This window comes from Stenella coeruleoalba (assembly GCF_951394435.1).
Source record: "Stenella coeruleoalba genome assembly, chromosome: 2".
Lineage (NCBI taxonomy): Eukaryota > Metazoa > Chordata > Mammalia > Artiodactyla > Delphinidae > Stenella > Stenella coeruleoalba.
Genome location: NC_137147.1, coordinates 10255920 through 10269356, shown reverse-complemented (window position 1 = coordinate 10269356; position 13437 = coordinate 10255920). Strand labels below are relative to the sequence as shown.

Sequence of the window (13437 nt, the reverse complement as noted above, 5' to 3'; positions counted from 1 at the left end):
ATGAACGACTCTATGCACATAAATTCAACAACTTAGATGAAATGGATCAATTCCTCAAACACTACAAACTACTAAAGCTCATCCAATATGAAGTAGATAATCTGAATAATCCTATTACTATTAAAGAAATTGAGATTGTAGTTAAAAACCTCCCCCCAAAGAAATCCCCCGGCCCAGATGTTTTCATGGGAGAATCCTACCAAACATTTGAAGAATTAGCACCAATTTTATACTCTTGTAGGAAAAAAAAATTGGAAACACTGCCAAATTCATTTCTGAGGCCATTGTTACCATGAAGCCAAAACCAGACAAAAATAGTACAAAAAACAAAACTATAGACTAATACACACAATGAACATAGAGAAGAGAAAAAAAAATCCTCAACAAAATATTAGCAAATTAAATTCAGCAATATATGAAAAGAATTATACACCCTAGCTGAGTGGAGTGTTTTTCCCAGGAATGCAAGGCTGGTTCAATATCTGAAAATCTACCAGTATAATTCACCATATCTACAGGCTAAACAAGAAAAACCACATGATCATATAAATTGATGAAAAAAATCATTTGACAATATTCAACACTGATTCGATTCATGATTAAAAAAAACTCTCTGCATATTAGGAATAGAGGAGAACTTTCTCAACCAGATAAAGGGCATCTACAAAAATCCTATAGCTAACATCATACTTAATGGTAAAAGACTGAATGCTTTCCCCCAAGACAAGAACAAGGCACGGATGTCTGTTCTCACCTCATTCAACATAAAATTCTTTCTCTGAACCCTGCCCTTCCTGAGAACCCATGTGATGAATGAAAATTTGAGGCTCTAGCCTCTCTTCCTGGAGAGTTGGGTCCTCAGACTCACCTGCTCATTCATATAACTTTCCAGAAAGCACAAGAGAATGCAAAGGAGTTCACCTAACTTTATTATGCTGAATCTGCTCTAATTTATGTTAGGAAAAAGCACACTTTCTAAGTTTGGAACGTTTGTAAATAACACTGACTTGTGACACACCAGCCCCACACCAATGACCATGTGTGCAACATGGAGGCTGAGAGCTGCTAATGTAATCCAGCCAGGAAACTGAGGCCCAGAGAGGGTGAGTGACTGGTCCAAGATCACACAGCCAGGTATGGGCAGAGTTCAGAGGTCTTATCTCCAAAGCCAGTCTCCCTTCTGGCTTCATAATAATGCAGTGAAATCACTTCCAATATGGGACTTGATCACACTGACATTTGTCTCTGTCACTGCAGTCGAGCTGTGGCCCAGGACACAGGGACTGTCTGAGCTGGGCTGTGACCTCTCCAGGTCATCGTGAGGTCTCTAGCTGCTCTGAGGGCACAGCCAGACTAATGTTCAGCCTCAGTTGTGAGGCAAGGTCGCCAAGGCCAGAAACCCTCGGCCCAGCACCAAATTTCAACCCGACACCTCCCATTACAAGGAAACAGGAAGCCCGTCTGCTCTAATTACAGTTGACAGCGAGCCTCAGGCTGGTCTTTCATAGAAATACTCCCATTATGTAAGGAGGTTACATAAATCATCTTGTGATGTCCGCGTCATACATCCACAGAGGTGCCGGCTGGACCACTGTGCCCTTGCCCCCAGTGTAGCCTCTGTACGTTTCCTGAGCGGGGGTTGCTGGACAGTACAGCTGATGTCAGAATGTAATCTACAGGCCCTTATTTCCACATTCCCTGTCATCAAAACAGACTCCTTGCTCTAATCCACTGTTTGCAAAATAAGTAGAAAGTATGCATACTTTCTATGCACACATACTTTTTGTGTGTGCAAAATCAATCTGTACTCACCACACACTGCTGTCACTGTTTTACATGTTGGACTCCCACACACTATTTCTTAATGGGCTTCTCTGCATAAAAGCAGTTTGAAAGCGCACTGCCCCAGGTCACCTCCCTAGGTTCCCTCTGGCTGGGCTGGCACAAGACATGGCCCACTGCCTCCTTTAGCTTTTCAGTTTCAGGCTGCACCGGTGTCAGCTAATTCTAGAAGAGGACCATGTCAGATGACATCCAGAGATTCTGGATGGGTGGTCCCTAATAGTTTGTTTGGGAAGCCAAGGAAAGTTAGGGTGTCGTTCGTTTCACCGCTGGATGGGCCCGAAGATGGATGCTTAATCATCAAGACAAAGTTGATCTCTCCCCGCCAGTAAGTTGCCTTGGGAACAGAGAAGCAAGCGAAATGCGCCCACCCTTGCACCCTCTGGTCCTGGCACACAGTAGGTACCGAATGGAGTCCCTCGTGATGAATAGCGTGGATAAACTTGAGGCGGGGTTAACACGACTGGGACGTAGGAGATGCATGGCAATGACAGCAGATGGTTGGGACGGGACCCTCAAGTTCAATTCAGCACAGCTCACTTGCTTTCAACAGAGCTTTCTAGAGCCCCTGCTTGGCGCAGGGGGATGCAATTGTGAAAACGAGCTTCCTGCTTTCAAGGCACACACAGTCGAGAAGGAACACACAATTTCTCATCGAGTGCAACCATGGCAGCCACAAGGGTCAGTCATGAAGGCCTGCTCTGTGCCAAGGCCATTCTAGGCACCAGAGATACAGAAATGAACCGGCAGACAGAACTCCAGAACCTGGAGCTTGCCCAGGCAAGGCTGGGAGGGTGGGGCAAGCAATGAACAGTAACACTAGACAGGAAGCAGTTGCTTCCAGTCCAAAGGATACATTCTATTCGGCAGGATGGCCAAAGTATTTAATTCATGAAACACTTAATGAGAAGCTACTCTGTGCCGGGCCCCAGGAGGGCTCAGATTCCAAAGGGCCTTTTGTGTCAAGCCAAGGAGGTTAGACTTCATCTTTGACTCTGTAAATGGAGGGATGGGAGACGGTGTCGCATACAGTGCTGGCAGGTGGAAGTCTTCCTGGATGTTTGAGCTGGGCCTTGAAGAATGCTGAGGGGACAGGGCTGCCTGAGTTGGGCCCAAGAAGCAGAAGCCTGAGGCTTGTCTTTGGGTGTGTCACCAACTGTAAACAGGGAGAACAATTCACTCCCTGCACAGGACCAGGACCACAATGAGAGAATGACCGTGGAAGGACTCTCGAGAGGGAAGCATGATTATCGTTAGTGATGTTTTTCCACCTGTCTATACGGCCCGTTGGAAAATCACGGAGAAGCCTTCCCCAGCAGGGGTCACCGGCAGCGCCAGAGGCCTGGCCTGAGGCCTGGGGTGCGGCCGCGTCCATGTGGGGCCGTGGATCAGGTTCTCAGGCCACAGTTCAAGCCACAGCTGGCCCCGCTCCCCTCGCCTGGTCACCGATAGCCACGGCTCCCATGTTCCTGAGTCGGAAGTTGAGAGTCACATTCCAACAAAAGGACGCAAGAGCTGAACCCAGGACTTGATGTAGAAAATCTGGTCTGCGAGGCCTCCTGACAGCTCAGGGAATCAGCGAGGCCTGGTGGGACTGACACGGGCTTTGTACACAGACAGTCCTGGCTTCAAGTTCAAGTGCTGCCGGTTAGTAGCTGAGGGGCCTTGGGAAAGTAACTGCACCTCGTGCTCCCCCTCTGTGACGGCCACACGCACACCCTCGGAGCTGTCTCAGGGCCACGCGAGACGGTCCACGTGCACGCGTCTCAGCGCGAACCAGATGCCCTACAAGTATCGATTGTCTTCACCCCGTGTTTTTCTCCCTCCCTCCTCTCTTTCCTCAAAATGTATTTGGTGGAAGAACAGCCAGTGTTAAGAGCTCTGGAGAGTTTTAAAGATGCAGACTCAACTCCCACGCAGCTCAGGGACCTGTTGGGGACGAGGGTCCATTACTGGCTGAAAAGCAAGGGGATGTTGTCACAGGCAGGCAGCATCAGGTGGGTTGGAGTGACCGCAGGTGCCCTGGAGTCTAAAAGGAAGCTGAGATCTGAGCAGAGTGGCCCGAGAGCATCTCGATGCTCTTAGAAGGGAGAAGGCGTTCCAGAGAGAGGGGCAGGCAGGAGCAGACACGGAGTGTGCAGGAGGCCAGGCAGGAATGGGGCCAGTGTCCCAGCAGAGAGTAATGGAGAAGGTGTCTCCTGGGCCGGCGCTGGCTTATGGAGGAACCGGAACGCACATCAGACTGGCTGACCCAGCCTCCACCGGGCAGCAGGCAGTGGGGAGCCGTGATGAGAGCAGTTCCAGAGCCTAACCTGGTGACCTCAGGCATTAGAGTGTTTTCTCCAGCCGTGTGTGTGCAGGGCATTTTGGAGCAGAAAGGATGTTTCTTGCTTCTACCAGTCAGGGTGGGCTGGGTTATGCTGCAGAAACAAGTAACCCCTAAATCTCAGGGGTTTACAGTGACAGCGGTGTAGCCCTCGGCCACACAGACGCTGCTGCAGATACGGGCCAATAATCCAGGATGCTCCGGTCCAAGGTCACCTTCATCTCAGCAGCAGGGGAAGAGGGCACAGAGAACAGGGCACTGGCTCGTAAATGCCTAAACTGAATTCTCCTCCGAACCCGTCATTCTGCCTGTAGAGACTCTCAGGCCAGAGAGGAGGCGGCTTGGAGCCCAGTGCTGTGGGCAGGCGCCTCGTGCTGGCGGTGGCTGCCTATTGGCCAGCAGGAGGGGATGGGACCACCACTCCTGGGTGAGTCCTCCTGCCCTGCCAGTGCTCCCAGTCTGGGGGAGTGGGAGCCTTGGAGAGGAGTCCTTGGCATTATAGGTTGTACGTCAAGGTGTGGGTTGGTGTCAGCTGGCTAGGGACAGAAGGAGAAGGTGGCAGAGGAAAGGGGGAAAAGAAAGGAAGAGGAAGGAAAGGAGGAGGGGAGAGAAGAGGCAGAACATGGGATGGTGGGGGCCCACCCAGCTGGCTGGCATGGAGGCCTCGCCCATCAGCATTTCCCAGGCAGCTTCCCTCCGCCTGCGGCCTCACCTTCCCTCTGGGCCGTCAGTGGGCAGGGCCAGAGGCTGGCTCTAGGCTCCCTTACTTGCTCAGAGCGGCCCTGCTTGCGGCCCCGCCAGCGTTGGCACGGTGACAGTAGCCAAGTGTGCAAACTTGTGCCATTGTCCCCAGGCCAGGGGGAGCCATGGAGACTGGCTAATATGACACAGGAAAATGTTTGCTGATGGCAATTCTATGGGCTTTGTCCACCTCTTTCTCCATCATGACGACTCGATTTAAGTCCCTAACTGTTTGACTACAAATGCTAGGGGACCGTGCAACGCCAACCTTTTGTCCGGCCGCGCTGAATGGGCAATTCAGGCTTTGTGCAGCTCAATTGAGGAAGCAAACATAAAGACAAGATTCCTGAGAGCTCCAGTTCCCTTCCCATGGATATCCCAGCACCTCGTTAGAGAGTCCTGCCCTGGCTACCTCTCCAACATCAGTGTGCTGCCCGCCCTCGCAGGCCTGCCAGCGCCCGATGCCTTGGGAAGGGGGTGGGGAGAGAGAGAGGACAGAGGATAGAGGGAAGGAGGGAGACAGAGAGCAGAGAGAGCCACTCAACACTCAGGGACAGCGGGGAAAGCAGCCCGCCCCGGCTCACCCCATCCGATTGTCTGTCTGCACTGGAGCATGGCAGCTGTAGGCCTGGAGTCTGGGGGAGCTTTGCCAGCCCATCTCTTCTGGGCCCAGCCCCTCCTCAATCTTGGACTTTTTAAACGTGCGCGCGCGCGCACACACACACACACATACCCGCGCTCGTGCGCGCACGCGCGCGCGCGCACACACACACACACACACACACACACACACACACACCCCGCCCCCTCGAGAAATCAGGGAACCGAGGTCAAGGGGAGGAGGGGCGTGGAGGCCGAGAAGGAGAGTGGGCTGAAGGGTAGAAATTTACCGGGAAATGATTGCATTTGGGAGCTGTCTTTTTTGTGATGGTCCCCATGGTGACAATTTGTGACGGCAAAGAATGTGGGAACGGGGCGCTGCCGCCTGATTGGGATGCTTTGTATCTGGAGAGGCGCTCCTGATTGGCCTGAGGGGCCCCCCAGCTCCGGGGACTCGTCCTCCATTCAGCCCGCTCGAGGGCTGCACAACTGCCTCCAGCCGGACCACGGAGCTCGCCGGCCGCGCCGGGCCTGGCCCAGGTCTGCGGCGGGGAACCTGCCGGGCCACCTTGGCGGGGCCCGGGGCCCCGCACCCTCGGTCAGTGTGGAGGTCCAGGCGTCTCAGGCCCCACTGGGTGGGGACGTGGGGCAGGCTGGGGCCTGGGGGAGGGGCGAGGTGCTGCGGGTGGTGGCCCAGGAGGCATGAAATTGCTGCAGATGCTTCTACGGGGGAGTCCCTGCTGCCCACAGCCTGAGATCAGCCCGCCAGGCAGGCCTCGGCTTGAGTGCCAGACAGGGGTCCTGCCTGTCCTGCGTGAGAACTGTGGGTGGAGCGTGGGGACTGAGGAGGGGGGTGGATGCTAGCAGGGCTGGGGGCGGGGGTGGGAGGAGGAGGGCACCGCCGGAGAGACAGGGGGCTTGGCCTTGCCTTAAAGTGGAGCGGTTGCCTCGGCTCAGAAAATGAAAACCTTGCTGGCAGGTTGTGGATGCCGGCGGCGTGGTATGTGGGAGACACAGTGGGCTCCAGCAACGCCACTTGTGGCTGGGTAGCCTTGGGCAAGTCGCCCGACCTCTCTGAGCCTCGGCTGCGTGTGCAGGGCAACAGACCCAAGAAGACGAAATGTGTTTGTGCATCACAGATGCGCTGGGAAGGGTTAGAGGCTCGAAGGAGCGTCCCACGACCCAGGACTCTGTCTAGGCCTGAGGGGTGTTGCGGTGAGCACCGCTGTCTGCAACCATGTGGCCTCTGGGGAGGGCTGAGTGTGGTTGCCCAAAGAGACTCCAACGGCTGCTGTGTCCCTCCAGGTCAGCTCCGTGCCCTTCCCTGGAGCCGCCAGCCGCCTGCAGAGCCGCCCTCTTCATGGAAAGCCCCGTGCAGCGGTCCCCTGGTGATGGCATCCGACAGCGACGTGAAGATGCTGCTGAACTTCGTGAACCTGGCATCCAGCGACATCAAGGCGGCCCTGGACAAGTCTGCACCCTGCCGCCGCTCGGTGGACCACCGCAAGTACCTGCAGAAGCAGCTCAAACGCTTCTCCCAGAAGTATTCCCGGCTCCCGCGGGGCCTCCCCGGCAGAGGGGCCGAGCCTCACCTGAAAAGGGGGTCCGAGGACCGGCCTGGGAGGCTGCCCCTCGATTCTGGCCACAGTTCCAGCCCCGGCGGGGGTGGGTGCTGCAAGGAGAAGGCGTTGGGGAACCCCTACAGGGAGGAATGTCTCTCTAAGGAGCAGACCTTGCACGGGCCGGATCCAGAAGCTGCCAGGCCTGGCCAGGTGCCCATGAGGAAAAGACAGCTGCCGGCTTCCTTCTGGGAAGAGCCACGGCCCACCCAAAGCTACCCCGTGGGGTTGGAGGGGGGACTGGGCCCCAGGGAGGGACCTCCCTATGAGGGTAAGAAACACTGCAAGGGCTTGGAGCCCCTGGGGCCCGAGACAGCCCCAGTGCCCGCATCCCCAAGGGCACCCGCTGAAAAGGAGCCACTCAAGATGCCTGGGGTCTCCCTGGTGGGCCGTGTCAATGCCTGGAGCTGCTGCCCCTTCCAGTACCATGGACAGCCCATCTACCCAGGCCCTCCAGGGGCCTTGCCTCAGAGCCCGCTCCCCAGCCTGGGCCTCTGGCGGAAAAGCTCGGCTTCCCCCGGCGAGCTGGCCCACTTCTGCAAGGATGTGGAAGGCCCCGGGCAGAAAGTGTACAGACCCGTGGTTCTGAAGCCTATTCCCACCAAGCCGGCCATGCCCCCGCCCATCTTCAACGTCTTTGGCTACCTCTAGCCGGGCCGGGAGGGCCTTGGTCCCCACCGCTGGCCTGCGGGGGTGTTGGAGACCCCGGGAGCTCTCCTGGTGAGCAGTGGGCTGGGCAGTGGTGTAGCCTCTTGAGAGCCTTCCCTTTGTGTGTGGGGGGGAGGGGGAGGGCAGGATCGGGGCAGGGGCTTCTCAGGCAGTTGCCCAGCCAGCCCTTGCAGCCTTGGGAGCGGTGGAGCCGGGCTCGGCCGGCCCCCCTCCACCCGGGCCAGAGCCCGAAAGATCACCCATAGGCCTGTGCAGACCTCAGTCGGCGGGGCGTTGCTCTGGCCTGCCAGCCGTTCCAAAAGCCAGAGTTACGCACCTGTGCATCTGCCACCCACTGTGTAAGCCAATCTCAGTTCTGTTCTTCTTGTTCTTTGTAAATATTAAGAAGGCTACAAGAATAAAGACATTTCTTTTGCAGTTTTCACATCTTGGGTCCATGAAGTTGAATGGTCCCCAGGCCTAGGACATGCTAGCTGGCCCAGACGGAGGGCCACCTGCAGAGGCTGTGGGGGAAGCCTGGAGTGGCCCAGAGACCTCTGTGATGTCTGGGGATGGGCACTGGGGCCCAACCGCTCAATTCCAAGGAAGGAGGGTGGAGACAGTTCACGGGAAAGGATGCTCTGATTCCCCACGCCAGAGAACAGAGCGGGGAGGGTGTGGCTACCCAGAGGGTCCAAACTGCTCTAGAGAATAGGGAGGCTGGGACCAGGGCAGGGGGACCTGTGCTCCTGGCTCTGCCGTGGGATGTGGGGCTGGAGCCTTCCTCTTGGGGCCTCTCTGCCCCACCTGCAGGATGAGGGGTGGGATGAGAATGGTTCCCTCTGCAGTACCTTCCACTCCAATCACAGCCTCAGGGCAGAGACTGGGCCAAGACCAAGCAGGAGCAGAGCGCCTTGTGGACAAAACAACTGGTTGTTTGACCAAATTGCTCCTTTTTTCAACATAGTCTTTGGTTCTATGTCCATGGGCAAAATCATCATCATCATCATCGTCATGTCTAGCTCATTCAGATTCCTAGGTTACCTGCCAATGGCTCTCTTCCTGGGCCTGATGCAGTCCCTGGCACACCCTAGGTGTCCTGCCAGTGGAATGATGAGGGCCTCTGCCTGGGACAATGCACAGAGGGGGGCACTGGTGGCGGGGAGTGGCCCTTGGTTTGGCCTCAATAGTGCCCAAACCAGCAGCCTTGGGAGGTGGGGGGCCAGCAGAGCCAGAGCCCGAGGGATCCCCCGCATGCCTGTGCAGACCTCAGTCGGTGGGGCATTGCTCTGGCCCGCACCGCACACTGGCCCAGGATCTGCGCTGCTGTGTGTGGCATGGCTCCGTGGCTGAGAGCGTAGGGGCTGCCACGGGCGCTAAGCGGCTCATTTCATCAAAACACAGTTCTCACGACCGGGACAGGTGCAGGGGACCAGCCTGGTTGGGGACTATGGCTCCCAAATCAACAGCATACTGTTGAGCAAGTTAATGCCCGCCCTGTGCCTCAGTTTCCTCCTCTGTAAAGCAGGGACTACATCAAAGATAGCAAACAGATGCACCCACCACTTCTGAGTCCAAGGCAAGTATCATCAACTGGTCACACACTCTCTCTGTTGGGGCCCGGATATGGCCTCAGAATCCTTCCTAACACAAGGTCTCAGGATTAGTGATTGCTAAGGCCCCTTGCTACCCTGCCTGTTTTTACTCCAGCATTCCCCTGGAGAGGGGCATCCACATGGAGGGGCAGCGTCACTGGGAAGCCGGTGGGTTTCTGGTGGTTTCTGCCTGATGGTCTCAGAGGACTTCAGAGCCATGAGGCCACATGATGCAGGCAGGGTTGTCCTGAGTTACTATCTGGCTCATGCGGTAGGGAGTCCTCAGCCAGAGCCCTTGCCTCAGGCTGCTCTGGTTTTAAAGAACAGAGAGGGGGCCTGGAGGAGGCATGTCCCCTTCTCTCCCCACCTGCACATCATTACAAAGGCCCTGCAGGACCCACTGTGATGAGGCTCGGCCCCTCCACATTGTACAGCAGGGTGTTAAAACTCTAATCTGGGCCCTGCCACCAGCTAGCTGTGTGACCTTGGGCAAGTTACTTGCCCTCTCTGTGCCAGAACGTCCTCATCCAAAAACTGTGATTGAAAATAGACCTGCCACGTGGGTAGCCGTGGGGATGCTGTGAGTGCCGGGCACTCTAGTACTTCACAAAGGATGGAAAGTGCACCAACCCAGAGTCACCCCTCCTAGTTATCGGACGGTGTCTGTAGGTCCTTCCACACCGACATCTCAGTGTCGTTTATAGAGTGCGCAACCCACGGGAACGGGTGCCCGGGTCATCCAGCCACCCGCACTCCTTCAGAGAAGGAGCCCAGCTCTGGGAGGCATGTTTTCTTGGGGTGCTGCTCGAGTACACCGGGCCTGGGTCCCCACAGCTCCTCTGGGGCTCAACCTTTCCCAGGGGATACCTGGCAGTGCCTTAATTCAAATTCTGAGAGCCTTGTCTGGAAGCAGAAACCTTTACTAAGGTGCCACTCAACAGAAACACCCGACACCGTGATTTTCCACGTCGAAGCAAGTTGGGGAAAAACACAACTTGGAGAACTTCAGTATTAAAAACAAAGAAACAGAAGACAGCCGCAGTAGCAGGGGCAGCTGCTTCCCTAACCAAGAAGTGAATGGTGTTGTCTCAACATGAAACCCAGGAACTCATCTCCTGCTCACAGGCTCAGATCTCCAGCACTGGGTCAAATGTGCCCCTGCTCACGAAATGAAGACACTTTCAGGACGTTTACTGTTTGGTGATGCTGTCCAGACACCTCTGTGGCTGAAGTCTTCCCAGGGGCTGGGTAGGCGCAGGAGTGGTGTCTGTCCAGTCCTCTTGACAGCAGAGATGGTCAAAACACGGAACCGCTGGCACAGTGTGAGCGCTGACCACTCAGAACCGACCCCCCAGGGGGAAGCAGGGCATTTACGCTTTAGCTGCTGGGTGATTCGGAGGTGCGGGGCTGGGCAAGGCACTGGAGTGGAGGGGCTCTGACCAGTGGCTGCGACTGACTGGTATGGACGTACATCAATATTCTAAGAACCCAAGGCGACTCCTATGCCTCCCAAGCCGGGCCCCACATCCTGCAAATAAACGGTGCTGATGCTGAATCAGGGGCTGAGCTCTCCCTTCCCACATCTCCCACCACCTCCTCAAGACTCACCTCCTCCAGGGGAGACCTCCCTCAGACCAGCGTCCCCATCCTGCCCAATGCCTGTGGCCGCTGCCTGTTAGGACCCTCTAGGACATAAGGCAACCTGAGAAGTGCTGTAGGTTTAAGAGTTTTGCCTGATACCCAGCCCCACCCCAAATGCCCCCAAACAACATCTTTCTGCTCTGTCCCATCATTGACTGCCACCCCCTCTGGCTCCCAGGTCAGCAAAGGCATTCTTCATTCAGGGCTTTCCTCTGGCTATGCACTGAGCCCGCCTTGGCCCCTTCCCCTGGGACCCTGGGGTTGAACATCCCCAGTCTGGGAGGACGCAGGTTTCCTTCGATATTTCCTCAGGATCTCTGAAGCAAGACAGCATGGGACTCTAGCCAAGCACTGCTGGGCTGGAATCCCGGGGCTTTGCTGTGTGTACCCAGGCAAGTCCCTTCCCCTCTCTGGTCCTGTTTTCCCTCCTGTACCGGGAGGGAGCGGGCAAGATGTGGCCTGGTTCCCTCTGACCCCTGGCTGGGAGGTGTCATTTGTCAGACTCATCCTCTTCAGGAAGACACTGGGACTTACTGGTTCCATGGCAAGCCAGCGTGTCAGAGCCAGCAAGGCCACCAGGGGCCACAAGGATGGCAACCTGAGGCCCCAGAGGAGTGAGCCGACAGCAGAGCCAGCCTGGGACCCAGAACCTGCCCTGTTGCTTGTTTGCCAAAAGCCAGAAACTCCGTCTGACCTCGCTGAAGCCTCTCCTGGGGCGGGGCCGGAGCAGACTCTGAGGAAGGCCACCTGCTCTGGTGTCACCTGAGTGGCTTTAACCAGTGAGGGAAGGCAGCGCCTATAAGTCACTGGGACTTCCATGGAAACAAGGCAATCTCGGCGAGCCGAGCGGGACTCAGACGGCGAGAAAGAACTAGAGCCGGGCCAGACCTCAGCTCTCTCACCTGCACCACCCCAAATGGGCTCACAGCTCCTGCCGGACTCCTCCCGCACCCACGTGAGGACGGAAGGATGCAATGGGGGGCACGAGGCTTCCTGTCTCTCAAGTGTGGTGCCTTTGCAAGGGCTGACGATGTCCATCCCTCCGGCGATTGCTCACAGGAGCCGGTATTTGAATGGTTTTTCCCAGTATCTCAGCTTTTGTAGCAAAACGGGTAAGACGTGAAGACAGCGCCAGGGGACACGTGTATAGGACAAGCCCAGGTGTCAGGAGACTTGTAGGATCTGAGACCCTGTTTGTGATGAAGCTCCAGTTTCCATGACAACTGAACCGGGAGAGAAAAGCCAACCGTGGCTACGCCAACCACAGAGCAGGAAGCTGTCCCCTCTCCTGGGGCTGTCAGGTCTCTTCTGGTGAACGAAGGACACATTCTCTTGGGCCTTTCGGAAGCCCAAACCAAAGTGACACCATCAGGGGTCCATGTGCCCTGTCCCAGCACCTGCTCCTCCCCCACTCCTGCCAGGAGCTGGGCTAAGGACCTGAGGCCCCGGAGGGGTCTGGCGAAAGGGACTTCACCGGGCAGGGCACCATCTGTGCAACATTTATTGTACCTAAGGAAGCCCTCTGGGACCGAGGTCTCCCCACCCCACTCCCCTGGGCCACACCTTTGGGGAGAGAGCTCAGAGTCAAGTGGAGAGTTTCCCAGAGCAAAGGGGGAGGGGCACAGGGACACTCTGCAGCAAGGCTGTCTGGGAAAGACAGACTCACCCCCAAAAGCTCTCCAGCCACAGCCCAGAGGTGGCGCCAGGGCTTCCCTGCTGGCCCCTGCCTTCCCCAGACCACCCCAAGTCCTGCCCTGGTCCCATCTCCTGGCCCCAGGAATGGAGCCTTCTGCCATCCCTGATGGCAGAGAAGGTCGGGGATCTCCTTGTCCATTTGAAAACAAACATGGTTCTTCTCCTACGTGACACATTCTGTCCTCTGCTCTGGGCAAAGCTCTGGCCCGGAGGCCGGTGAGATCACGGCGCTACCCCAGCTGAGACGGAGGCAGCCCACAGCCTCATCTGTCACCAGGTCCCCTTGGATTTGGGGCCACTGCTGTCCTGACACTCAGTGAAACAGTCTGAGGAGCCACTCCTCCTCCACGTGCCCCGGTTACTGGGTGTTCTCATATTTCAGGTATCTAATCAGCCTGCCTGGGAGAGGCAACGTGTCCAGGAGTTTTATACGGTATTTCCCAATGGCTTTTCGAACTTGCAGCCGGCAAAGGTGAGCCAGGGGTCTTGGAGCTTCTGGAAAAAGGAGAGAGAGATGCTGATTCGCCGTTTGCAAGCGGCAGAGGGTTTGCATCTGTGACCCTGGCTTGTGGGAAGTAGCCAACCCACGTAGCTGGCTAAGAGAGCGGGTGCCTGGACTACCCCCACGCTCCATGACCCCGGCCCCTGCCAACTGAAAAGACGTCACCCCTCATCCGTCTGCACAGCCCACGGAAGTAGTAGGGCAGGTACCAAACCCATTTTACAGGTG

At 56.4% G+C, this 13437-nt stretch overlaps 2 protein-coding genes across 2 annotated transcripts in view; one reads left to right on the top strand and one right to left on the bottom strand.

The window, feature by feature from the left end:
- The first annotated feature begins 5958 nt into the window (after positions 1–5958).
- On the top strand, positions 5959–8178 carry FAM181A (family with sequence similarity 181 member A). The gene is made up of 2 exons (XM_079914767.1): positions 5959–6107; positions 6815–8178. Exon 2 carries the CDS (start codon positions 6901–6903, stop codon positions 7777–7779), a length of 879 nt encoding a protein of 292 aa, XP_079770893.1. The 5' UTR covers positions 5959–6107; positions 6815–6900; the 3' UTR covers positions 7780–8178.
- Positions 8179–12297: 4119 nt separating this feature from the next.
- ASB2 (ankyrin repeat and SOCS box containing 2) overlaps positions 12298–13437 on the bottom strand; it is a 43712-nt gene continuing 42572 nt past the window's right edge. The window contains exon 10 of the mRNA XM_079914181.1: positions 12298–13202. Coding sequence (XP_079770307.1) covers positions 13066–13202 — 137 coding nt within the window. The 3' untranslated portion in view covers positions 12298–13065. The remainder of the gene's footprint in view (positions 13203–13437) is intronic.